The sequence below is a fragment of the Pleurodeles waltl genome, chromosome 4_1 (genome assembly GCF_031143425.1).
Source record: "Pleurodeles waltl isolate 20211129_DDA chromosome 4_1, aPleWal1.hap1.20221129, whole genome shotgun sequence".
Taxonomy (NCBI): Eukaryota; Metazoa; Chordata; class Amphibia; order Caudata; family Salamandridae; genus Pleurodeles; species Pleurodeles waltl.
Window position 1 is genome coordinate 602,864,988 of NC_090442.1, and position 25,516 is coordinate 602,890,503.

A 25,516-nucleotide genomic window follows, 5' to 3' on the forward strand; every position below is an offset into this window, starting at 1 on the left:
CTTTGGCCTAGCACTCCCCAGGACCAAGGACAGGGCATGTTGCCCCCTCCAGAGCCAGTGGGCAAGTCACCCACCTGAGAGACTGTGGCCGTGCACTCCCCAGGACCAAGCATAGGGCATATTGCCCCCTCCAGAGCCAGTGGGCAAGTCACCCACTTGAGAGACTGTGGCCTTGCACTCTCCAGGACAGAGTGATGGGCATTTTGTCCCCTCCAGGACCAGTGGTGTTGTACCATCTTCCGGCTGAGGTGCCCCCCTATTCCCCATCCCCCTGAGGTGCCTGGCTATTTTCGATCTGATGCCCCTGCATGGTTCTCTCAGTGTTGTTGCAGGAGTGTGGAGGGGCCTTGGACATTGTGATGTGGCCCTGTGGCCCATGAACATTGAGGACTGGGCAGTGCCCCTTGATTTGTGAATATGTATATACTTTTTGATTTGGATGCACATATTACTAATATATTTATCTTATTACACTCTTTTTACTCTATTTTGGTTGTCCTTGCATTATTCCTGAGGGGTACGGGGTGAATCTGTAATGTTGGTGCATCTGGTTGTGTGTATGGTGTTGGGGTGGGGCTGTTGCGTGTTGTGTGTGTGTGTCACTCTCTTTTTCCTCTCCCCCTCCCCTGTGTGTTAGGCGGCAGAACTCACCGTGGTTGTCTTCACTGTAGAAGAGCACGGGGAACACATGTAACTCCATGGCAGTGTGGTTCTTCCTTGAGTCTCCAAAGGTGAGTCTTTTCCCTTCTGTGCAGGGTTTCCGCCAGGCTTTTGATGTCGTTGGTACCGCCCCGGAAAAGGTGGCAGATTGGTGTTTCATTATACAGTTGCTGGAACATTGTCTTCCGCCTGGCTGTAGGCGGGTACCGCCGTGGTGCCTGTTGATTTCGCCCTGGCCGTCGGTGTGTTAAAGTGGCTGTCTGTCTGAGCGGTTTCCGCCATGGTCATAATTTCATATTTATTACCGCCGGCCTGTTTGCGGTATTACCGCCACTATATCACCAACCACCAGGGTTATAATGAGGACCTATGTTTAGCTCGTGCTGTCTGGTGATCTTATTGAGTGGGCCATGTAGATGTTAAAATGCGTTGGGCTGAGTGAGGATCGTTGGGGCACCCCCGCAGCTAGTGTTTTTAGGTTCTGATGTGAGCAGTGGTAGTCTGACCATCTGTGTTCTTCTGGTGAGGAAGGACCTGATCCAGTTCAGGGCATTGTCTCGGATGCCGGTGTCGTGCATTCTGTCGCAGAAGGTGGAGAGGGAGACGGTGTCAAGTGCAGCGGAGAGGTCGAGGAGGATGAGTGCGTTAGTGCTTCAGTGGTCCAGTATGATGCGCATGTCATCGGTGGCTGCTATGAGTGTGGTTTTGGTGCTGTGGTTGTTTCTGAAACCGGACTGGGAGAGGTCCAGGATGCGGTGTGTCTCGAGGAACTCAGTGAGTTTCTGGTTGACGGCCTTCTCCATTACCTTGGCTCAGAAAGGGAGCAGAGAGAGGGGTCTGTAGTTTTTTAGCTCCCTTCTTGAATAGTGGGACTGATTTCGGCTTGTTTCCAGTCTGAGAGGAATGTGGTGGTCTTGAAAGATAGGTTTATGGTTTGGCAGAGCACCGGTGCTATGGAGGCACTGGCCAATTTGAGGATGTGATGAGGGCATGGATCTAATGGTGCTCCACAGTGGATGGAGTTCATCAGTGTTTGGGTGTCCTCTATGATGATGGGGGTCCAGGAGTTCAGTATCTGGTGTGGTGCAAGGTCCTCGGTGGTGAGTCGTGCTGGGGGCTTTGGTTCCTGAAGCCTTCATAGATTTCCTGGATCTTACAGTGAAAATAGCTGTTGAGGTCTTTACAGAGGTCTTGGGAGGGAGGGATGGATGAGGCGTCTGCCTCGGGGTTCGTGAACCCTTTGACGATGGCGAAGAGCTCTTTGCTGTTGTGAGTGCTGGTATTGAGGTGTGATTGACAGGTGGCTTGTTTGGCAGTTCTGATGTTCTGATGGTGCGTGGTGACTGCTATTTTGTAGGCTGTACGGTCTTCGGTGGATTTGCTGAGCCTGCATTTACATTTCAATCATCTGCATGCATGCTTGGATTCCAGTAGGTCTGGTGTAAACCACTTGGGTGTTCTGCTCTGTCGATTCCCTGCTGATTTCCTTAAAGGGGCTACGTTGTCAGCGCAGTTTGAGAGCCAACGGTGTAAGTTGCCTGCGGCTTCATTAGCGTCCGTTGCATCCTGTGGGAGGGAGTGATTGAGAGCGTTGGTGAGCTGTGCTTCTGTGACTTTGAACCAGTGTCTGCCAGGGGGACAGAGGGTGTGGTGGCATGAGATGTTCTTTGTGTAGGTAAAGTGGATGCACTTGTGGTCGGTCCATTAGTGTTCGGATGTGTGGGGGATGGGGATGTTGTCCTCTGCTGAGAAGACGGGGTCGAGAATGTGTCCGGCTCTCTGGGTGGGGACATTGACGAGTTGTTTGAGGCCAAGAGTTGTGAGGTTGTCCAGGAGGTTTGAAGTGTTGGGGTCCTCGAGGTAATCAAGGTGGAAATCGAGGACGCCGAGTAGGATGTAGTCTGTGGAGGTGAGCACTTGGGGGGCGATGATGTCTCCGCAGAACTGGGGTCGGGGTCTGGGTGGCCTGTAGATGAGGGTGTCAAGTAGGAAGGTGTTTGGGTTGGTCTGGATCTGGAACTGTAGGTGCTCAGGCGTTGACTGCAGCTCGATGCTGATAGTCGGGCAGAGGTTATTCTTGTAGATTATGGCAATGCCTCCTCCAGGCCGGATGGCTCTATCCTTGTGGATGATTTTGTACTTATTCGGGATGACCGTGGTGATTTCTGGGGCAGCGGTGGGGGTGATCCAGGTCTCCGTGAAGAAGACGACATCCGGGGCTATCCAAACCTTCAACAAATACATTTAATAACACAATTGCAACATCACATCTATAACATAAATGACACAAAATCAATAATGATAACAAAATCAACACAGAACACAATTTGTAAACACTGACAGTCCAACTCAAAAATTGGACAAGTCATCAAAATCGCAATAACCAAAACTCCTACAGTTCTGCAAATCAAAGCTGCATAGCCAAAGCACTCGAAACCTGCATACATTTTTCATGACACCAAAGACCCAAACTACAAATACCACAATGCACTGCTCAACATGCAATACTTTGGTATGAATTGCACACTCTACCATAGAATACCACCTTACTTACACTCCTCCTTATTTTATGGAACAGCTTTAGAAACACTGTGTTAGAAATGGGGTCTCTAATTGGCAGAGGTATACACCCTTGTCCAAATAGGGATCACAATCCTAGTCATGGTAAGTCACACACTATCCAAATTATCCTGTGCCCCCCACCCTCTGGTAGTTTAGCACTGAGCAGTCAGGCTTAACTTAGAAGGCAATGTGTAATGTATTTGTGCAATAAATCATGCAATGACAAAGTGAGAACACTTCAAAAAGACACCACACAGGTTTAGAAAAATATTACATATTTATCTGATTAAATTGAGGTAAAAACAATCAAGATTTGATAATCACATGTTGAAATATCACTTGTATAATGATAAGAAAAGTATTTAGTTCTTAAAAGCAACAATTGTCTCTTGCAAGCACAAAGTACCTGGTTTGCATCAAAATTACATGCACGAAGACCGCAGAGGAGGAGCTGCGTGGAAAAAGGTAGGTGTGCGTCGGTTTTCCGGGCACACACAGATGATGCATCAATTCTTTTCCACACGGCGAGGGCTTTGCGTCAAATTCCAGCATGCAGGCTTGAATCCTCTTTGCGATGCGGGGTCTTCTGATGCCCAGGGACGATGCGTGGAAATCCTGGGTGTGCGGGATGGAGTCACATCTGTGGCGTCGATCTGATGGGTGATGCGGTGAAATTTCTGCCGCACGGCTGGAGCTGCGTCGATTCCTCCCACAGGATGTCAGGCTGCGTTGTTCCGGCTCGGCGATGTGTTGATCCAGTGGGCTGTGCATCGAAGTTCCAGTTGCAACTTTGCCGCTGCGTCGATCTCCACTCGGGAAACCGGGCTGCGGCGTTCCGGTTCGGCGATGCAGTGATTTTCTCACCGCTGGTCAGGATGTGCATCGATTCCGGCAGGCTGTGCATCGATTTTCACTGCACAAGGAGTTTCTTTACAGAGATGAAGTGTTTTTGGCCCTGAGACTTCAGGAAACAGGAGGCAAGCTCAATCCAAGCCCTTGCAGAGGCCAGCAAGGCAGCAGAGCAACAGCAAGACAGCAGTCATTTACAGCAAAGCAGTCCAGGTGAGTCCTTTGGGCAGCCAGGCAGCTTCTCTTGGCAGGTTTCAAGTTTTGATGCAGAGTGTCTATTCCAAGAAGTGTCCAAATTGGTATGGTCAGGGACCCAGTTTATTTACCCAAAAGTGCCTTTGACGTGGGGGAGACTTCAAAGAGTGGTTCTGAAGTGCACAAGGTCCTCTTTCAGTACAACCCTGTCTGCCAGGGTCCCAGTAGGGGGTTTGGAAGTCCTTTGTGTGAGGGCAGGCCACTGTCCTTTGAAATTTAAGTTTCAGGCCCTCCACCCATCCAGCCCAGGAAGACCCATTCAGTATACAGATGTGTGCAGGTGTGACTGATCATCCTGTATTTTTGGTTGTCTGGGTGAAATGCACAAAGGATCTGTCAACCAGCCTAGCCCAGACGTAGATTGGAGACAGGCTGTAAGGCACAGAAGGACTTAAGTGCAGAGAAATGCTCACTTTCTAAACGTAGCATTTCTAAAATAGTAATATAAAATTCAACCTCACCAGTCTGCAGGATTTTGTATTACTATTCTGGCCATACTAAATATGATCTGTTACCCACTGTCTAATCAGAATCTACCACTCAAACAGTTTATGAGGGTAGCCCTAATGTTAGCCTATGAAAGGAGCAAGACTCACAGCACTGGAAAATGAATTTAGGAGCTTTCCACAACCAGGACATATAAAGCACACAGATATATGTCCTGCCTTTTAACTACACAGCACCCTGCCCTCTGGTTTACCTAGGGCCAACCTTAGGGGTGATGTATATGTAGAAAAAGGGGAGTTTAAGGCTTGGCAAGCACTTTTAAATACCAAGTCGAAATGGCAGTGAAACTGCACCCACAGGCCTTGCAATGGCAGGCCTGAGACATGCTTAAAGGGGCTACTTATTTGGGGGTCACAACCATTGCTGCAGGTCCATTAGTAGCATCCAATCTCTCCGGCCCCTGGGCACACGTAGGGCACTCTACTAGGGACTTACAAGTAGATCAAATATGCCAATTGGGTATGAACCAATGTCGCCATGTTTAAGGGAGAGAACATATGCACTTTAGCACTGGTTAGCAGTGGTAAGGTGTGCAGAGTCCTAAAACCTGCAAAAACAGTGTAAGAATTGGAGGGATGGAGGCAAAAAATTGTGGGGGACCACCCTAAGGCTGTCAGGTCTAACACACTGGAACAATACTATTAATCTAAACAAGACCACTGAAATTCGGAATACAGAATGAATCAAGGCAATTTAGTTTCTGGATCAAATCGACTGCAGTGTACATATTCAATCTCTAACCTTGTAGGTCCAGTTTGTAACCACCCAGGTCCAGTTTCAAACCATTCAGGTCCAGTCCCCAACCATCCTCAGCTGCCAGATCTGTTAGTGCCTTTTCTTTTCTAATTAATCAATTTAAAGTGCTTTTGACGGACAGGGAGCTGTGTTAATCCCCTTCTGGATTTGTTTCACCTCAAATGGACTTGTCCAAGAACTAGATTTAATACTCCATAACAATTCAGAAATTAACATAAAGCACATTAGGCTTTACAATGAAGACTGAGAAGTGTTTTAATCAAATTATAAATGTTTATTGAAAGATTTAAAACATTACAAAAGGCAAATAAATATTTTGTCATTTAAATCACATAATAGTGTCATGCTCAGAATAAAATGCAAGAGGTCAAATAGCAAAACACAACATAGTCCAGCTCAAATAAAATGAGTCATAAATCAGAGGTTAGATCAATGTGAAGATGCCTTCTAGAAGTCAAGAGGAAATTAGCCCAACACCCTCAGGAAAGGGAATCTTTTACAATGCAAAATAAAATAAAAACTATTGATGAATACAATTATATTCAAATCATAAAGACTGAACCAATCAGGTTAAAGAAAAAATTATACAGTTTCTGAAATCACATTATTCAGCATTGACCCATAGATTCACATACTGTAGCTTCCATCCCCGGTGCTCTTCAGGCACCTAAATAGTTAGTACAAATATTGCTACTTAGTATACAAGGAGATGTTCATTAAAGTCATACTGTGGTCCTATTATGTGAGACCCTGGAAACATTCTCTCTCCATAAAACACTTTGCTACAGAATCTTAAAGAAAAGAAACATTGTTCTATACCTACCTCTGGCTTTGAATTCTGTGACTTGTACTCTTGTTTATTCCATTATAAAACCTGGGCCAATATTACCATAAGAACAAAGGGCGCAAACAGGGAAAGTGTGTCCTAACATGGTAAATGCGCTGCCCTTGGATCAACGCATTCAAGTGAAATACGGAGTGGCTGCTTCAAAGCCGCTCTGTGTTTCACAGTGTAGGTGGCATGCCACATGCGCTTTCAAGAGGAGAGCGAGATAGATGGGTGCAGTGAGTGACTGCACCCATCTACAGGGGGATGTCAGAAGTATCCCGGGGACCCCATTCCTCCGCCTCCAGAGAGCTTCCTAGATGAGGTGCACTTTCAGTGAACCACCTTTTTAGGGCACTCTTTTAGTGCACCTCCCAAAGGCTGGTTTGCCTCTGCACCGGCATGCATAATTGGGTGCTACTTGTGTGCCAGCGCTATCAGTATACCATAAGTGGCCACACAAGTGTTTGCACCCTGTAGGAAGTTGGCTCTGTATGTGCTATTTCAAAGTAAGGAATAGCATGCACAGAGTCCAAGGGTTCCCCTTAGAGGTAAAATAGTGGTAAAAATAGATAATACTAATGCTCTATTTTGTGGTAGTGTGGTCGAGCAGTAGGCTTATCCAAGGAGTAGTGTTAAGCATTTGTTGCACATACACATAGACAATAAATGAGGTACACACACTCAGAGACAAATCCAGCCAATAGGTTTTGTTATAGAAAAATATCTTTTCTTAGTTTATTTTAAGAACCACAGGTTCAAATTTAACATGTAATATCTTGTTTGAAAGGTATTGCAGGTAGGTACATTAGGAACTTTGAATCATTTCAATTGCATGTATACTTTTCAAGTTATTCACAAATAGCTACTTTAAAAGTGGACACTTAGTGCAATTTTCACAGTTCCTGGGGGAGGTAAGTTTTTGTTAGTTTTACCAGGTAAGTAAGACACTTACAGGGTTCAGTTCTTGGTCCACGGTAGCCCACCGTTGGGGGTTCAGAGCAACCCCAAAGTTACCACACCAGCAGCTCAGGGCCGGTCAGGTGCAGAGTTCAAAGTGGTGCCCAAAACGCATAGGCTATAATGGAGAGAAGGGGGTGCCCCGGTTCCGGTCTGCTTGCAGGTAAGTACCCGCGTCTTCGGAGGGCAGACCAGGGGGGTTTTGTAGGGCACCGGGGGGGACACAAGTCCACACAGAAATTTCACCCTCAGCGGCGCGGGGGCGGCCGGGTGCAGTGTTAGAACAAGCGTCGGGTTCGCAATGTAAGTCAATGAGAGATCACGGGATCTCTTCAGCGCTGCAGGCAGGCAAGGGGGGGCTTCCTCGGGGAAACCTCCACTTGGGCAAGGGAGAGGGACTCCTGGGGGTCACTTCTGCGGTGAAAGTCCGGTCCTTCAGGTCCTGGGGACTGCGGGTGCAGGGTCTTTTCCAGGCGTCGGGACTTAGATTTCAGAGAGTCGCGGTCAGGGGAAGCCTCGGGATTCCCTCTGCAGGCGGTGCTGTGGGGGCTCAGGGGGGACAGGTTTTGGTACTCACAGTCGTAGAGTAGTCCGGGGGTCCTCCCTGAGGTGTTGGTTCTCCACCAGCCGAGTCGGGGTCGCCGGGTGCAGTGTTGCAAGTCTCACGCTTCTTGCGGGGAGTTGCAGGGTTCTTTAAAGCTGCTTCTTGAAACAAAGTTGCAGTCTTTTTGGAGCAGGTCCGCTGTCCTCGGGAGTTTCTTGTCGTCGTCGAAGCAGGGCAGTCCTCAGAGGATTTAGAGGTCGCTGGTCCCTTTGGAAGGCGTCGCTGGAGCAGAGTTCTTTGGAAGGCAGGAGACAGGCCGGTGAGTTTCTGGAGCCAAGGCAGTTGTTGTCTTCTGGTCTTCCTCTGCAGGGGTTTTCAGCTGGGCAGTCCTTCTTCTTGTTGTTGCAGGAATCTAATTTTCTAGGGTTCAGGGTAGCCCTTAAATACTAAATTTAAGGGCGTGTTTAGGTCTGGGGGGTTAGTAGCCAATGGCTACTAGCCCTGAGGGTGGGTACACCCTCTTTGTGCCTCCTCCCAAGGGGAGGGGGTCACAATCCTAACCCTATTGGGGGAATCCTCCATCTGCAAGATGGAGGATTTCTAAAAGTTAGAGTCACCTCAGCTCAGGACACCTTAGGGGCTGTCTTGACTGGCCAGTGACTCCTCCTTGTTGCTTTCTTTGTTCCCTCCAGCCTTGCCGCCAAAAGTGGGGGCCATGGCCGGAGGGGGCAGGCAACTCCACTAAGCTGGAGTACCCTGCTGGGCTGTGACAAAGGGGTGAGCCTTTGAGGCTCACCGCCAGGTGTCACAGCTCCTGCCTGGGGGAGGTGTTAGCATCTCCACCCAGTGCAGGTTTTGTTACTGGCCTCAGAGTGACAAAGGCACTCTCCCCATGGGGCCAGCAACATGTCTCTAGTGTGGCAGGCTGCTGGAACTAGTCAGCCTACACAGACAGTCGGTTAAGTTTCAGGGGGCACCTCTAAGGTGCCCTCTGGGGTGTATTTTGCAATAAAATGTACACTGGCATCAGTGTGCATTTATTGTGCTGAGAAGTTTGATACCAAACTTCCCAGTTTTCAGTGTAGCCATTATGGTGCTGTGGAGTTCGTGTTTGACAAACTCCCAGACCATATACTCTTATGGCTACCCTGCACTTACAATGTCTAAGGTTTTGTTTAGACACTGTAGGGGTACCACGCTCATGCACTGGTACCCTCACCTATGGTATAGTGCACCCTGCCTTAGGGCTGTAAGGCCTGCTAGAGGGGTGTCTTACCTATACTGCATAGGCAGTGAGAGGCTGGCATGGCACCCTGAGGGGAGTGCCATGTCGACTTACTCGTTTTGTTCTCACTAGCACACACAAGCTGGCAAGCAGTGTGTCTGTGCTGAGTGAGAGGTCTCCAGGGTGGCATAAGACATGCTGCAGCCCTTAGAGACCTTCCTTGGCATCAGGGCCCTTGGTGCTAGAAGTACCAGTTACAAGGGACTTATCTGGATGCCAGTGTCTGCCAATTGTGGATACAAAAGTACAGGTTAGGGAAAGAACACTGGTGCTGGGGCCTGGTTAGCAGGCCTCAGCACACTTTCAATTGTAAACATAGCATCAGCAAAGGCAAAAAGTCAGGGGGCAACCATGCCAAGGAGGCATTTCCTTACACACCCCATCTCTAATACCAAAATGCCCCAGGGGCACACAAAGCAGGTGCATATGCCCATTGCCCTCCCGGGCACCTTTTGTAAGAAGGCCCCAGGACTACAAGTCCCAAAATTCAAAGAAAAACCCAACACTGGAGCAGTGCATCTCTCAGGTGTATTAATAAAAATGTATTAATAGGTGTTCATGTATTATGAGTAATGGATTTGTGTAGAAAACATAATAACATGGAAAAATAATGCATGCATTAGAAAATGTGATCACGATGAGTGGCCGTCAATGTTCACGAAGTGTACTTACTAATAGTTATTAATATGAAATGTTGAGCATATGTATGACTAATATATCAATATGTCATATTAAAGGTTATGCATTATATATTTGCTTTATTAATTGCAGGCCTTAACTTAGCGAAGGTCTTGGCCTAGTTGCCCGGCCTCATGTCAAGCTGCATTTCTTAATGTTTAATAAAACGGTTGTCCTAGAGAGTTAAATTGTGATTCTCCATTGTATTGTGTAAATGTGCTCACAGCTGAGAATCTTTTCTAATGAGAACCGACTGCTAGAAAGTGCTGTTCTTGCTAAATGTAACAATATGTATGTAATGTGTGTGAGACTGACTTTCTCAGGAGGAGAACAATGGAAACACTGAGTGGAGTAGAAGCTGCAACAATATTCTTACCTGACGAGCCGGATGATGAGAACATTGCAGGAGAAACCAACCAGTGACATGTGAACAGAGTAGTGGTAGAATTCATAGATTTGAAGTTTTATTTTTATTGGACAAGGTGTGAACATGCGATTCCTTGACCATTAGGGATTTGGGAAGTAGTTTTAGGGAATTTAACTTGACAGGACTGCACTGAGAAGAGACAAGCATTTTGCCATTTGCCATTGCCCATTTTCTTGCTGGCTGAAAGGTCAATATTCTCTTGTGCGTCTTGACAAAAGACGTACTTAACTCTAATGCTTAAAAACTTTGCGTTTTCTGAACTTTGATGCTGAATCCTGATGCTTTGCTGATCGACTGATGTCCTGATGACGAAGACTATCTTGGCTTGCCGATCCAATTGAGGAGAGGTATTATTGTACCCATGCAAATGTCATGCATATTTGCTTTTTCTTTCCAGGTACCAATCGCACTGTTTTGATAGAGCCATAGTTAGATGTTTTACAAATTTGTGTTAATAAATTATTTTGCATGAAGCTCAGCATGCTGATGCTAATCGGACGTTAGATAAGGATTCTTACTAATGAAAATCTGCTAATAGGGAATCATGATCAATGAATTTCTCCGTTGAATCTAAATGTATGTGTTATCGTTTGCGCAATTGTTCTTGTTATTACTTTGTACCGTGACCTTAGAATGTGTAATAGTTCAAGCTTTGATAAGATTACGGTTCATCCGTCAATTTGGACAGCCAGTGCTGTTTCTGTATGTGTATCATTTGATTTTGAGATTAATTTACATGACAGTTACTGACTCCAATGATTATTAATGCCATTGATTATTGTTGATAATTGATATTGTCTATTGATTATTGATCTACATGTACTGGAGTTATGGTGGGATCATCTTAATTGTGAGTCCAAAGGTTCATCGACCTATTCGCATCCCCTTGTAAGTTTACTAATTCAGCTCAGACGTGCTAACACAGACATAGCAGCTATGTGTACCTGGGAAAGTGACATTACATATCAACACATTATTTACAAGGTTACTAGTGCAGAAACTGCCTGTGTGCTGAGTGAGACAGAAATCGAAAGATGACTGTGTGCTGAAAGATGCCTGCAGAGTTGCCATTTTTAATTCGAGGACTACATTGACTGTTAGCAAAAGCGAAATTGGCTAAATGGAATATCTGTATCCTTTTGTCGTTTAATGTTATTATCCATAAAATTACAAAACCCTGCATCATTAAAAGTGCAGAGGGAATAAAAAGGCACTAGCCAACATCGCTAAATGAAACATGCAACAATTAATACGGTTTTAGAAATGTGGAAGTTCCACATTTAGAAAGCATATGCACATTAATATTGTTTGATCCACATTCACATGTACGTGTATTAACATGAAGCTATTATAATTGAAACAAAATCGTTATGATGTGTTGTGAGTGTTTTTATAAAACGGCTTTATAAAATGCCTGCCATATCATGATCTTCCTGCTAGTATATGGTATTTCAGTCTTTTATTCACAATTACGTTGCACTATCATGCAGATTATCTAAGCAATAGTGCGCCCACGTTTTGCAAACTAAATCTAAACATCATCATAATTCTTACATGTTTTAGTTGTAAAAACATTAAAGTGATACTGTTATATGTGTTAGAATGTATTCATGAGCGCGTGCTGTCACGAGCTCATGGGTACATACAAATCTTTCAATATGCGAGATTCCGAGCAACGGTGAATTGACAGTTGCTCTGAGAGTCTCACGTGAGGAGATGTGTCTGGTGGGCTCTTTTACTTATATGTGAATAAATTCTTCTTTCAACTTTCTGAAAGCAGTGGATTCATACTTTACATATTGGTGACGAGTTGAAGCACTTGTTGAGGAGCCCATCAGTGGATTATTGACGGGCCAGTCTATTTCCTGTTGCTGCTTTGGTGTCAGACAACATGGGCTTCAAGGAGGTTTCATTGCTGGAGAGGAGTTTCCTGTCGGAAGGTGAAGAGTTTCGTGTCAGAGGGTGAGGGTGTTTCCTGTTGGAGGGCGAGGAGTTTTGTGTCGGAAGGCGAGGTCTCCAGTGAGGTCCAGATACCTTCGGACCTGTCAGCTGTGTTTTTTTTGTGTGGATGTTTAATTTGCTGGATGGCTGATGTCAGCACAGGTCAGGGATAATTATTGTTCAAGGCCAGGTGCGTCAGCACACTATCCACGCTGCATGTTTGTCACGTCTGTGGCAGCCATCTTTAAGGTTCAACAGGTCAGGCATTATTGTTGAGCAAGGCCAGGCGCTTCAGGACGCTGTCCACACTGCACACTTTTGATTCCAGATCCTTTGACACGTGAAAGCAGGTTTATTTTGAAGCGGGAGCTTTAATTAGAAAACAGAGTGCCCAGACTTGTAGTAGTGTTGTGAGGTTTCACTTTGATAACCATTTTTAAATAGAGACACATATTCTAAGCTGAATATTTGCGTAGCTTAGTGTAAAATAGTCAGAGAAGCTGTTTATTTATTTTTATGGACAAATGGATTTTCACAAGGTTCTGTTTTAGGCACTTCTTTCACCATGGCTTCCAATCAGTATTTGATTCAAATTACACCTTTTCTGCAACACCCAGGGAAAACACCAATGAAATAGAAGAATTGGTTAAGATGTTTTGAAAACTATTTAGTTGCAGTAGATGCAACGAAATTCGAACCAAAGCGGACGTTGGCTTTTCTTTTCAGTCATTTGGGACAAGAGGGGCAACAAATATTTGACAATTTACCAGAATTAGATGCTACTCAGGATAACTTTGGTCAATGAGATGAGTATACGGAAGCCATTAACAGATTGGGTAGGAAATTTTCGGAGGAACCCAGTGTTTTATTGGAAAGATTTAATTTTTTCAAAAGGAAACAAATGAATTGTGAACTTATTGAAGAGTTTGTATCTGCTCTTAGGCAATTAGCCTCTTCTTGTAATTTTGGAGAAATGTTAGATATGTACATTAGAGATCAGTTAGTTTATGGTTGTAGCGAGAAAAAAAATACAAGAGCGATTATTGGCTTGCAGAGATCCAACATTAGGAGAAGTTGTAGACATAGCTAAAGGTATTGAGCGCTCTTTAATTTCAAGTAAACTCATTTCCCAGGAACAAATTTCATTTAAAAATAAAGACGTAGACACCGTAGGTTTAGTGCAGGTGAAAGATAGAAAACAAAGTACTCCACAAAGAAAAATGCAATTATTTTGTTTTCGTTGTGGTTCAAAGTCACATTTGGGAAACAATGATAATTGTCCTGCAATTGGTAAACGATGTAACAAATGTAGGTAAATAGGACATTTTCAAGGTGTATGTAAAGGAGGAATGAAACAATTAAGAATTAATGATGTTGAAGTTGAGGTGAATGATGATACTAAGAATGATTTAGGTAATGATTTTTCAAAAATATTACTAAATGTAACTGTAAACGAAAGTAAAGTTAAAGGTCCATTATGTGATGTACTTGTGGGGAATGTGTTGGTCCCTATGATGGCAGATTCTGGAGCTCCCATTACCATTATATCTGATGTTTTATTTTTTGACAAGTGGGGGCATAATAAGAAATTGCTACCTCCAGATATTAATCCAAAAGCTTTTGGAGAACAAGAAATTCATATGCTTGGTTACTTTGTTGATGATTTGATATGTTTAGGTCAAAAAATTACCACAAAAATGTATGTGGCATTGAAAGGCCGTAATCTTGTCGGATGGCAGAATTTGGCCAAACTTGGATTAATGTTAATACCTGGAGCGAGTACACCAGTGAAAATAGCGCCAAAGCATATTTCCTATATTGAAAATTCTTCAGTAAATTAGGTTAATTCAATTATTAAAGAATTTCCAGAAGTATTTTCAAGTAAAATTGGGTTGATTAAGAAATTTGAACATCACATCAGACTGAAACAGGATGCAGTTCCAGTGGTTCATAAGGTGAGACCAGTTCCTTTAAGTGCCCGAGATGGTTTAAGATAAATGTTGAAGAATTTATGTGCTGAAGGTATTATTGTTGAAACTGATTCTTCTGAGTGGGTTAGCCCAATTGTTCTTGTTAAAAAAAAACAGGAGAGTTTTGTTTATGTGCAGATTTATGTTCATTAAACAAGAATATCAAAATTGATTGTCATCCCCTTCCAAAAATTCAGGAATTATTAGTGAATGTGGGACAAACAAAATATTTCAGTATTCTAGATTTGAAGTCTGCTTATTATCAGATTCACTTAGATTCAGATTCACAAGAATTAACAACATTTATTATACCTTTTGGAGCTTATACATTTTTGAGAATGCCTTTTGGGCTAGCTTCAGCTGCCAGTGTTTTTCAGAAACTTATGGACACTGTACTTAGGGATATTGAAGGAGTTCAAGCTTTTCAAGATGATGTTCTAATATTTGCAGGCAGCAAACAATAACACTTTAGTATATTACGTAAAGTTTTATCGGTTTTCAAAGCACATGGAATTACCTTACGGTCTGATAAGTGTAAACTTTTAATGAATGAAATTGATTATTTAGGGCATAAAATAACTTCAGAAGGAATCAAACCTATTGGTAGTCTTATTAGGGCAATTAAATAGGTGCATGTTCCTAAAGATAATGATTCCCTTAGGTCCTTTTTATGACTTAGTGAATATTACTCACGATTTGTAAAAGGTTATGCTTTTGCAGTTCAACCTCTTAGAGCCCTACTTAAAAAAGGTACAGCATTTATTTGGAACTCAGAAAAGTTAGAAGCATTCAAGAAGATTAAAGACATGATAATCTCAGCACCTGCATTGGCACCTTATAGTGCAGGAGAACAATGTTTACTTATTGTTGATGCAAGCCAAATAGGTCTTGGTGCAGTATTATCTCAATGGATTGATGGAAAGGAAGTTACTGTAGCTTTTGCATCTAGATGTTTAAAAGGTTCACAGTGCAATTACAGTACCATTGAGAGAGAAACTCTTGCTTGTGTTTGGGCTGTGGACAAATTTAAAATGTTTTTGTGGGGTGATAGATTCACTTTATACACTGATCACAAACCACTAGTATATCTTCTCAGTGGTACTGGGACAGGTAAAGCTTATACGCGTCTTGTAAGGTTGCTATCACGGTTACAGGAATTTAGTTTTGACGTTAAGTACATTTCTGGGGGAAAAATTTACGTGCGGACTGTTTGTCAAGAATGCCAATTCTAGATAATGATGAAGAAGGATATGTTGAGGAGGTTGAAAGTGTTATAGCTATGGTAGACGATTTAGTAGAAGGTAATAGTAGTGTGTCATACCAAAATTGGGTGGAAGCTCTTAACGAAGATAAAATATTACAGGAGGTGGTAAATTTCCTAAATAGTGGATGGCCTAAGGACAAAAACTTAAGCAAAAAAGTCAGAAAATATTCTCAAGTAGCACATGAGTTGTACATCATGAAAGGAATACTAATGCGTAATGACAAGTGCATTCCTCAATATAAAATCAGAAGCATATTAATTGAGTTAGCTCATAAAGGTCATTTAGGAGTTAATAGTACTGCTAAAAACTTGAAACAATTTACTGGTGGCCAGGTTTAGATGCTCAAGTAGCTAAATGCATAAATACTTGTACTACATGCCTGCCTTCAGAGAAGCATTGGAGAACTTTGGAAACATCTCTAAATGTTGTACCAATGCCAGAAGCTGTCTGGGACAAAGTGGTATTTGATTTTGCTGGTCCGATTGAGTGTTTAAACTTGGATAAGAGATATATGATTGTACTAGTAGATTACTTTACAAAATGGGTGTATATGGATTTTGTATCAACTCCAACCACTGACAATGTAATTCGATTTTTAAAGAAGATATTTGAGATTGAGGGTCCACCTAAATTTTGGGTCACGGATAATGGCACACATTTTACGTCTACAAGTATTAAACTTTTTGTAAAATCCCTAGACAGTAAGCATCTTCAAGTGGCTTTATATTCACCATTCTCAAATGGTTTAGTAGAAAGAGTTAATAGAGTTCTAAAAGAAGGGGTTCAAATGGCAGTAGCCAATAATTTAGATGTAGAAAATGTTGTCAGGCAATAATTATGGAACTATCTTACAACTCATCATACCACCACAGGGGTTTCACCATTTGAACTAATCAGGTGCAGAACTCCTAAGTTGCTGGTAAATCCTGATTGGATGCAGGCGTTGAGGGTGCAAAAGACAAAGTCTAAAAGAAAAATGAGTGAAATCTTGGATAGAGTTGAGAAATCTCAAAGTAAAACAAAAGTCTATTTTGATAAAAAATGTAAAGTGAAGTTTGTAATCTATAATATGGGTGATTGGGTTTTAATTAAAAAAACATATAGAGTTAAAAAAAAAAAAGGGACTCAAAATTTATGAGTTCTGCACAAATTGTGAAGGTATCTAAAAGTTCAGTGCTACTTTTTGAAAAGGGCTGGTGGAGTAAAAGGGATTTAATAAAATTGACGGATTTACAAGCAAAAAAAATCTTGAAGTAAAAAAGAAGGATGATAATCATATGTGGGTTCACGATGAAGAAAGGCATGATTGTATTGCTACTCCAACTTCTTCAGTTGTTTCTTTTCTTCCAGGGTCATCTGTAAACTGTTTTTGACACAGACTCATATTTGAGTCTAGATGCTTGTACAGGACATGTTAGTCCTAGGGATAGACCTAGTCGCTATGTGTCAGCACCTTCAAAATTTAAAGACTTTTATTTGTATTGATCTTTTAGTTATATAAGTTCCTATGTATAAGAATGTTTATTGTTGTTGTTCATAACGGTGAATTTACAGTTGCTCTGAGAATCCCACATGAGGAGATGTGTCTGGTGGGCTCTTTTACTTATATGTGAATAAATTCTTCTTTAAACTTTCTGAAAGCAGTGGAATCATACTTTACAGCTACATCGGGCAATTGCAGCGGATACTTAGGATGTTCTCTTCAAAATAGGTTTGGCTTCCAGTGAACAGGAAACAGAGCTATTTTCAAATCCGCTGATAACTTTACTGATACAGTTACTGAGCAGCGAGTAGACTCAAAGATAGTTTCAGACAACACTCCTTCTGCACCATTAACCACAAAACTGCCGTTGGGCTGCGATGACAGCACTATGAAGCATGTGACTGGTGACTGTACTTGCGATCTGTTTAACACTAGACCGAGCTTCATAAAACCGAATCCCAGCGGCAGCCATGTTGGGTGAGGAGACCTCAGCAGTGTCCTACAGGGTGATTTACTGTGTTACGCTACACTAAGATGGCGCGACCCGTCCCACCCCACGGTCCTGTTTCACGGATGTGAACACCGGCTTCGGTGATGTCCGGCCATGGTGCTGAGCGCGCTGCTCAAGCTGCTTCAGAGACAGACCTACACCTGTCTATCCCACAGGCATGGGCTCTACCTCGGCTTCGCTGGGCTTGTGCTCATGATCGTGTCGGCCCTGCAGTTTGGAGAGGTGAGTGCAATCCAGCTGTCGGGGCGCGTGACTGGGAGTACAGACCAAAGCCGTGAACAATACTAGACGCGGGGCAGGTTATGGTTACTAGAGACCTTATTTACAACTTGAGGGCTTTCTGTTTACCAAGCTTTGTTATCTGATGCGTGCGTTGTGTCCAGGCGCTTCAGCTGAAACAGAGACTACAACTCCCAGACTGCAGTGTATTGTTAAGTGTCAGCGGAGGGCAGGAGACAGGACGTTTAGCCTTCATGGGCGATCTAGCTACCTTAATCATGGTATGCATGAACCTCAGCAGTGTGCAGTTATACTACCAGGGTAGGGTAACGCGGTTACCAGTGAGATGGTTGTGGCCTGAGAAAGGGTGTCTAGGACAGTGCACTGGGTGCTGATCATCTGATACAATTTTTTAAGGGTAAAAAAAAAACGCGACGTATGTGTGGTAATGATGTTTAGGTAGGGCAGAGGGCAAGGGTTTCCTGGACTAGGGTTATAGTACATGGGCTATAAGTGAGGGGATACACAGGATACTCGGGAGGGGTCGTTGAAAGTCACAAGTTACAGAAAGGGCTAGGAGACAGTGAAGTGCATGTTATGATGGTACGGAGGGATAGGACAGACAGAGCTTTAAGTGTGGCAGGTCTCGGTCCCGGTGGTAGTGGAAAAAAATACGACGTTGAAACACACCCCTTTCGTGCTCTGTATTACTGGACTTACAAAACTCTGATCGATTTCTCAACAATGGCTGTAAAAACCCTTAGCTACTGCATGTCATCAAAGCCATACCTCCTTATATATCGTGTTTTACTGTAAAACCCTTTAGGTCGTGCATGTCATCAGTGCCATACCGGTTTACATATCACACTTTACTTCCTCTTGCTTTCCCCATGAGCGGTTGCTTTTTCTCAAGATGTTGTGTTTCTGTAGTTTTTTTTCTCATGCAAAATATGACTTGCATAATACACACTTTGACTGAGTTTCCTCCAGGTGTCTGAGTGAATTGAGGTTTTAGGTGGGTGTTTATGACCGTGCACGATTGAGACTTCAGAAGCTGAGGCAGAAAGCAAAATAATTTCCCGCAGTGCCTGTCACTGTATCATAGAGTAGCAGCCTACATGCCCAGCCAGTTCTTAGACTCTCTGCGGAGCGCACTGAGTGATACGTGCCAAGCACGTGATTTGAGTTTATCTATTTTAAGCGCACCCTTAATCACTGAGGCCAGGCCAGGACTCTTGGAAAGGATTCCTTTTTATGCTTCCTTGACATCACTCTTATTAGAGACTACCCTTCCTCATTTCTTTCATCCTAGGTAAAGCCCTGAGGACAAGGATTGACTCGTAGCTGCTAAGTGGTCCCATGTCATGTAATTGAGTCTTAGATACGTACAATGGTAAAATTATCTTGGGCGACATTTTCTGCCAGCACCTCAATCTGATTTTTCATCCAATGTTTTACAACTTTAAAAGTGAAAATTTCAAAATACAACATGTAGTTGTCCAAAAAGTCAGGATTGACTGAATGTGTCGTGGAACACTGTTGTGTTGTGCTGGGAATGTTAGAGAGCCTGGAACCTTGTCTGCACTGGTGTTCCGGCGTAGGGAGCCTGGAGCCTTGATGACACCGAGGTTCCAGGGTTTGACGTGAGGAGACTCCATGGCGGTTGGGGCGAGCTGACAGGGTGTGCTGCGTTGGGTTGGTTATCTCAATAAAGCTTTTGTTTTAAACAAATCGCCTCAGCTTCCCAACACACACATTACACAGTGCTACTCTTAGCTTTGTTGATTGGAGGGCTACCAGTAGCTTGGTCAGGATAAAGGCACAGCCCAATGTAGAACCTCATAACACTTTGTTAATGGCAATGATGGTCTAATAAAGGAAAAGCACATCTTTAATCCTTGTACTTTGGGAAGAATTTTCTTTATCTTTTTCATAAAACCCGTGCAGGCTGCTCAGTGCCTTTTCATGGTTGGATGCAAACAATTGTTTTAAAGTTAACTCAGTCAAAAACTGAAATAATTTTACATGCCAAAGGCAGGTTAGCAATCTTTGCTTTGCAAAGCCCTATCATTTGTGATATTCTTTCCCCTTTATCCAATAAAGTGAAAGACCTAGGGATCAATGAAGATACTACCCATGATATCTGTGGTTAAATCACTTGTAAAGAAGTTTTGACATTTCTGGTAATTCCATTACTACGTCTCCATTCTTCTTAATTCCATTTATTACTGTGTGTGGTGGGTCTTATCTGGAACACAAATGTGAGAAGATCGCCATTAGAATTTCAGAAGTGAATTGTAAAAATTGGTGACAGGACGAGGAATATCTAATATTCACAGAAAATGTGGTGGAAAGTAAATTGTCATACCATGCAATGAGATCATAAGGCTGTGGATGAGCAAGGTTGTGACATAAATTGATATGTCAGTTGCTGTCAAAAGAGTACTGGACCAATAATTAGATGACAGAAGGATACTTATCCACAATTTTCTTTAAAGGGTTAGTTATTACAACAAATGTTGTTATTAATACTGTAAAACATCAAATAGGAGTTGTATTATGGTGATAACTTCTGTTAACAAGAAGTTGAGGATTCTGTGCAAACCAATATACTTGTGTTGTAAAGACCACCTAATTTCTCTTCAGTAGGTAGGGGCGTAGCTTAGTCATTGAGTTTCGGGAATCTCAAATTTTCCAACTAGCAAAAGGAGTGAGCTGCAGGGTGAATGGGTGAGGTGATCAAGGTTTGGAATGGACTGTTCCCACGAGGAGCTGGTTCAGTACTGCGTTTGCATTAGGTGGGCCTCTGCGACTGATTTAGAGTTTAATGGACAGGTACTCAGTTGTACAAAGATTAAGCACCCTGTCCACCAAACTCAAGATCTGACCTCCCAATTTTGAATGAGGTGAACCCCAAGCTTTACACCAGCAGAGTAAAATTTACTCCATAGGTGTAAAACTCCTTTTGACAGCCCAATGGAGTAGATGCCATCAGTGGTAAGCCATACAACTGTCCTCCCTATTTAGAGTGGGCAGTTATATGGCTTTGCTTTTTACTGTCCTTCAGCGCAATGTATATCCTGGCGATGATGGATTGCAGAAAAACAAAATTACCTCCTCGCACTAGGCCATTAGTAGTTTTTATCTTTCAAAATTAAACCTCAGCTTTGGGAGTTTGTTTTTCAAAAATAAAAACCATTGAAAAAGTTTGCCGTCTAGTTTGATAGGGCCGTCCGTCAAACTTTTCTTTAATTGACGTGAACCTCGATGAAGGCGGTTCCTGCCAATGGATAGAGATGTCTGCAGGGCTGGCAAACATCTCTTAATTTGGACACAGCACAGTGAAGTCATCTTCTGCCATTACTCCATCTGCCGGACCCTAAATCAATCTCTCTGTCCAGAGTGGCACAGTGGGCAAAAAACAGTAGTAACCCCAATGGATTGCCAGTGTTTAGACTATTTTCAAGCATTCGTCCCATCACCTTTTGGGTGTTTGATGGCCTGTTGTATACCTAGAAACCTGAGACTGGCATGGCTTTCCAAGCCTCTTATTGCCAATGTTTGTGTAGTCTAAAAAGTAGTAAAGAGTACTTCTATGGATGCAGATTTGCTAAGTTTTGGTAAACTGGTTACTATATATATATTTAAGTTCCTTATTCAACAATGAGCAATTTCAAATATCTTAGTGAAATCAGGATGACAAGAAAAACTGGCACAGACATAGCAGACCCAACTACTAAGCCAATAATGCATTTATTTTGGGAGTGTCTCAATGAATAAACCTCAGACAGGTCTCCTTTTCGTTTTAGATTTTTAAGTGAGTGGAGTAGATTGAGTTTTATGCATTGAGACAAATGGCCACTTCCTTGAACAGGAAGAATTTAAAAGTAAAATAGTGTAATAAACATGTTCACTCTGATCAATGTGCAGTCCAGCACTGCGGTTCTGTATGACAATAAGTGTGTATGGCAGAAGTATTATCTCCTTCAAAACTGCTGTGTAAAGTTCAAAGAACCAGTGCATGAAGACAGGAGTTCAGTCTTAGACCATGATAGCCTGATCTTTGTATGGGAGTTACTCTCTTTGGAATATTGCAGTATTCATTGTCCATGGAGAGCCCACCCAAGGGATCATCACTATAGAACAAGTTTAAATTGAAGTGTCCAGTGCCAAACAGGTGCCTGTCTCTATAAGCTGCCCTCAAGTCAAATCATTTCTCTGGAAACCCTTTTACTACCTCATTTTGTGAAGTTATTGAAGGAGTATGGCCTAGTCTGCAAGAGACAAATGTGAACTACATATTTTGAACTGGCTGGTGTAGTGGCAATGGCATATTTCACCTATATAGAGTCCCTCTTCGGTAATTTTAGGCCAAGCCCTTCAGAAGCCCATGTGGTGAACACTGGCTATTCCAGTGAAAGGAGGAACCAGAAAAGGTCTCTCAGGTTTTTACTTGGGAAAGCCAAATGTAGAAAACTCAATCATGACATTAAAGAAGAACTAGAAGCAACCAGACTTAGCTATAGGAAAGTAATCTGTGATGAAAAACTGAACAAAGGTGGCTTCACTTACACAAGATCTGTCAATGCAAATATCAACATAAATGTTAGCTATATATAAACAGACAAGAAATCATTAGTGAACACATTATAATGTTTTACTGCAGCAATGGACAAATTATATTGTCTTTATGAGGATCAAATAATGGCCCTACCACTGTGACCCCTGTTACTTAACCAGCAGGAAATTACAATAAAAAATATGACATTAAAGCAATTTTAAAATCTGTTTGTTAGACGGGTGTCCTGGACCCAAATGTGCTCCCCGCCACAGTTTTTAAGGATAGTATAGAGTGATGGGCAGAGTTCTTAAGACCACTGTATTCCCATTTCTTGTTAAACAAATAAAATCCCAGACACTTGACAAGGTTACTTTCTGGATCCCAATTATAACAAGCATTTCCAAAGCAACAGCTATTAGTGTTGTAAATTCCTAACTGGACTTTTCTTGCCACATAAATTGAAAATAAAAAGTTAAACTGTTGACTTAAGCAAGCCAATTCAAAGCGCCATGTCAGCCATGAGCATGAGCCTGAAGGAGAGACACAAAAGGAAAAATTAGTTCGCTCGCAGTCAAACGTATCGGCAAAATTGCAACTATTCATGTAACAGGGTTGATGGCCAAGGCGGTAACTAAACTGACCCAAGGACGGACAAACATAAAGCATTTACCAATGATAACAAAGGATTTTTGAAAGGCAAGCCCATGAACGAGTGATAGTGATGGGAGCAGGGTGGGCATAGTTAAAAGCACAGAGATAGAGCACAGCTCGTCAGAGCGCTTGCAAACTCGACCTAAAAATAGTAAAATAACCTAAAGCAGGTATTATTCCTCATTATCAGTAGAAACATCAAGTGGCAAATATAAAAAGAAACAACATTAAAATATGTTCTAGAGCTGTGTTAATGATCCCTGACTAATAATTAAAATAAACAAAGACAGAAAAGTAATGTTACAAATGATTACAGATGATTTAATATAAAGTTCTATTTAAGAACTATGTCCATGCCTTTGCGTACTCTTAAAACATGACGAAGTGGCTGGTATTTTTTTTCTTGTAAATGTGGCAACCGTAAACCTGAGAGAAATTGATATGTGCATTGCTGTTGTTCCAGAGCCTGAATGTCCCTATTGCAATCATGTGTATGTAACTCAATGTTCCTTATCCTGGCACTTCATTTAACAAACCAATATAAGATGAAGCTTATTATGGTCCTGTTGATGTAACTGAAGTGAAGGAAGACTACAACTCCCAGAAGGCATTACTTTGTTAATTGAAATCACAGAGCTGGAAGTATGGTCTGCAGTCACTTGGAGCCTCAGGTGTGCCCTCATTCAAGGTGGACTCTTAAGATCCAGATCTTTAGTCAGCCTGTGGTGCATGCCTCTGGTTCTAGCTCCTGGCACATGGTTCTGAGGGCTGTCTTGGATCAGCAGATTCAGCGCATTGTGGGATATGATGAAAATTGACCATTCCATGACCTCATCATCACTCTGATTTGTGGTATAAGTGATGCATAATCATCTTACTCAACAATCTAGAAAGCGCTATCGGCCTCACAAGAGATTTGGACAGCGCAAAATAAATAACAATACAATGTTGTGCAAGTCATTATTAGGCACATTATTAAGCTTGTGCAAATGCTACTTTCTTGCGCTTGTGCTAGAATACATACGCACTTCTTTATGCTAGCATTAAAAGATAGGAGGTGTGACTAATTCAGAGAGCACTATTTTGCAGTGAACAAACAAAAAAACAACACTGTGTTAAAGAAGCAAAATACACCAGCTTTAGTGAATCAGACTCTTTCCTCTGTAGAACTAACTAATGCAGGTGCACTTTACTGGTGTGGAGGACTTTTGCACCAGGAAGTAACTTTCAATAACGTTGTGCTCAGTGCCCGACTTGCTGTTATGCCACACTGGATGGGCTGTCATGACCAAGCATGCCCTTGTATTCCCTTTCTAATCAAGACGTCCTATAGTGTGGGGTCAGTGTGTACAGTTCTCTCAGGATTGATTTTAGTTTCTAGCCTGGCCTTGACTGTGCTGAAATATGTACTTATTTTAGGCAGGGCCAAGGAGAGTTTTAGTTCTCTCTGCCATCGACTACTCTTGATGTTATAGTCCGAGCACTCACTGAGTGTGGTAACTGTATTCAATCTACATCTTACCGTCCATTGGATGCATGCATCACTCCTTGGCATGTGGTTTGAGCCCCGGTAGAAAGAAAATACTGTATTTAAAATGACGTAATCTGTGCAAAAGTGTGCTGCGAACAATTGCTGGCGTATGTAGAAAATTAATGTTGAAAAAAGAAGGCACGCAGTTGCTGTGAGAGTAAGAGAATGGTTGGGACATTTGAAATTTTATTTACTGATAGGTTAGAAAACAGTTACGAAAAGCATGCTTGCTGGAAAATTTACAAAACAGGACTTGCACATATTGTGACACTAAACTGTTTTAGCAGTGACAAAAAAAAAAACTGCTCGGACCAAGCAAGGGCCAGCAACTACTTACTACCCATGGCTAGGCCTAGCTGCCATCACAAACATTGGTGTATTGGGATCTTAAAAGAGCTGTGGTAAATGTACTCTGACCAGCCCCCTGTGTAACTCACCCAGAAGCATTTGGGGGAGTAAATGGAGGGGGCATTGTATTGTGTTTTCAATAATAATTTGTGTGCTTCCTCATGGTACAGACTGGGTACTCAATGATCTATCCACCCCTAAAAGCAGGCCCATGGTCCGCAGCTCACACGTGGATTTCCCTGTGCCCTGGTCAACACTGGTCACAAAAACAAATGAGATAAGGTCTGGTAAGGCTGCAGCTTTAAGAGCTCTAGTTTATATTTGCAGTCGACATGGCGGTGACACAGTTCTCCTCGTCTCTTGATTTTGTTTATTTATTTATTTTTTGCAGCTACTTCACAGGCCTGAAAAAATAAGGCACACTCTATCAAAATCCCAAGGAACTGCATGAGCTCGCAAAGCAGGGTTTCTTGGCAGAAGAGCATGTATGATCATCTTTACTGATGGAACTAATAACTCCTCGAGCTGGGAGCCAGTGTGTGTGGATTTCGTCCTCCACGGGAGGGTGATTGTGCACAGATATGAGCATCAAAATGTCTGACACCCCGAGGCGTGTGCGGCGCAATGTGCGAAAGCAGGATTGTGGCAGCCATCTCTCCGTGCCACCTACATCACCTTCTACAAAGGAATTAAAAGATGGAAGCTCTTGCCTAGCGGAAGAGTGGCA

General features: G+C 42.6%; 1 protein-coding gene across 2 annotated transcripts in view; it reads left to right on the forward strand.

The window, feature by feature from the left end:
• Nucleotides 1-17,438: 17,438 nt before the first annotated feature.
• Nucleotides 17,439-25,516, forward strand: part of GNPTAB (N-acetylglucosamine-1-phosphate transferase subunits alpha and beta) — a 417,324-nt gene continuing 409,246 nt past the window's right edge. Inside the window, exon 1 of one of the 2 annotated variants that reach the window (XM_069229013.1) lies at nucleotides 17,439-17,701. In XM_069229013.1, coding sequence (XP_069085114.1) covers nucleotides 17,573-17,701 — 129 coding nt within the window. In that variant the 5' untranslated portion in view covers nucleotides 17,439-17,572. The remainder of the gene's footprint in view (nucleotides 17,702-25,516) is intronic. The other variant, XM_069229014.1, reaches the window with a different exon arrangement.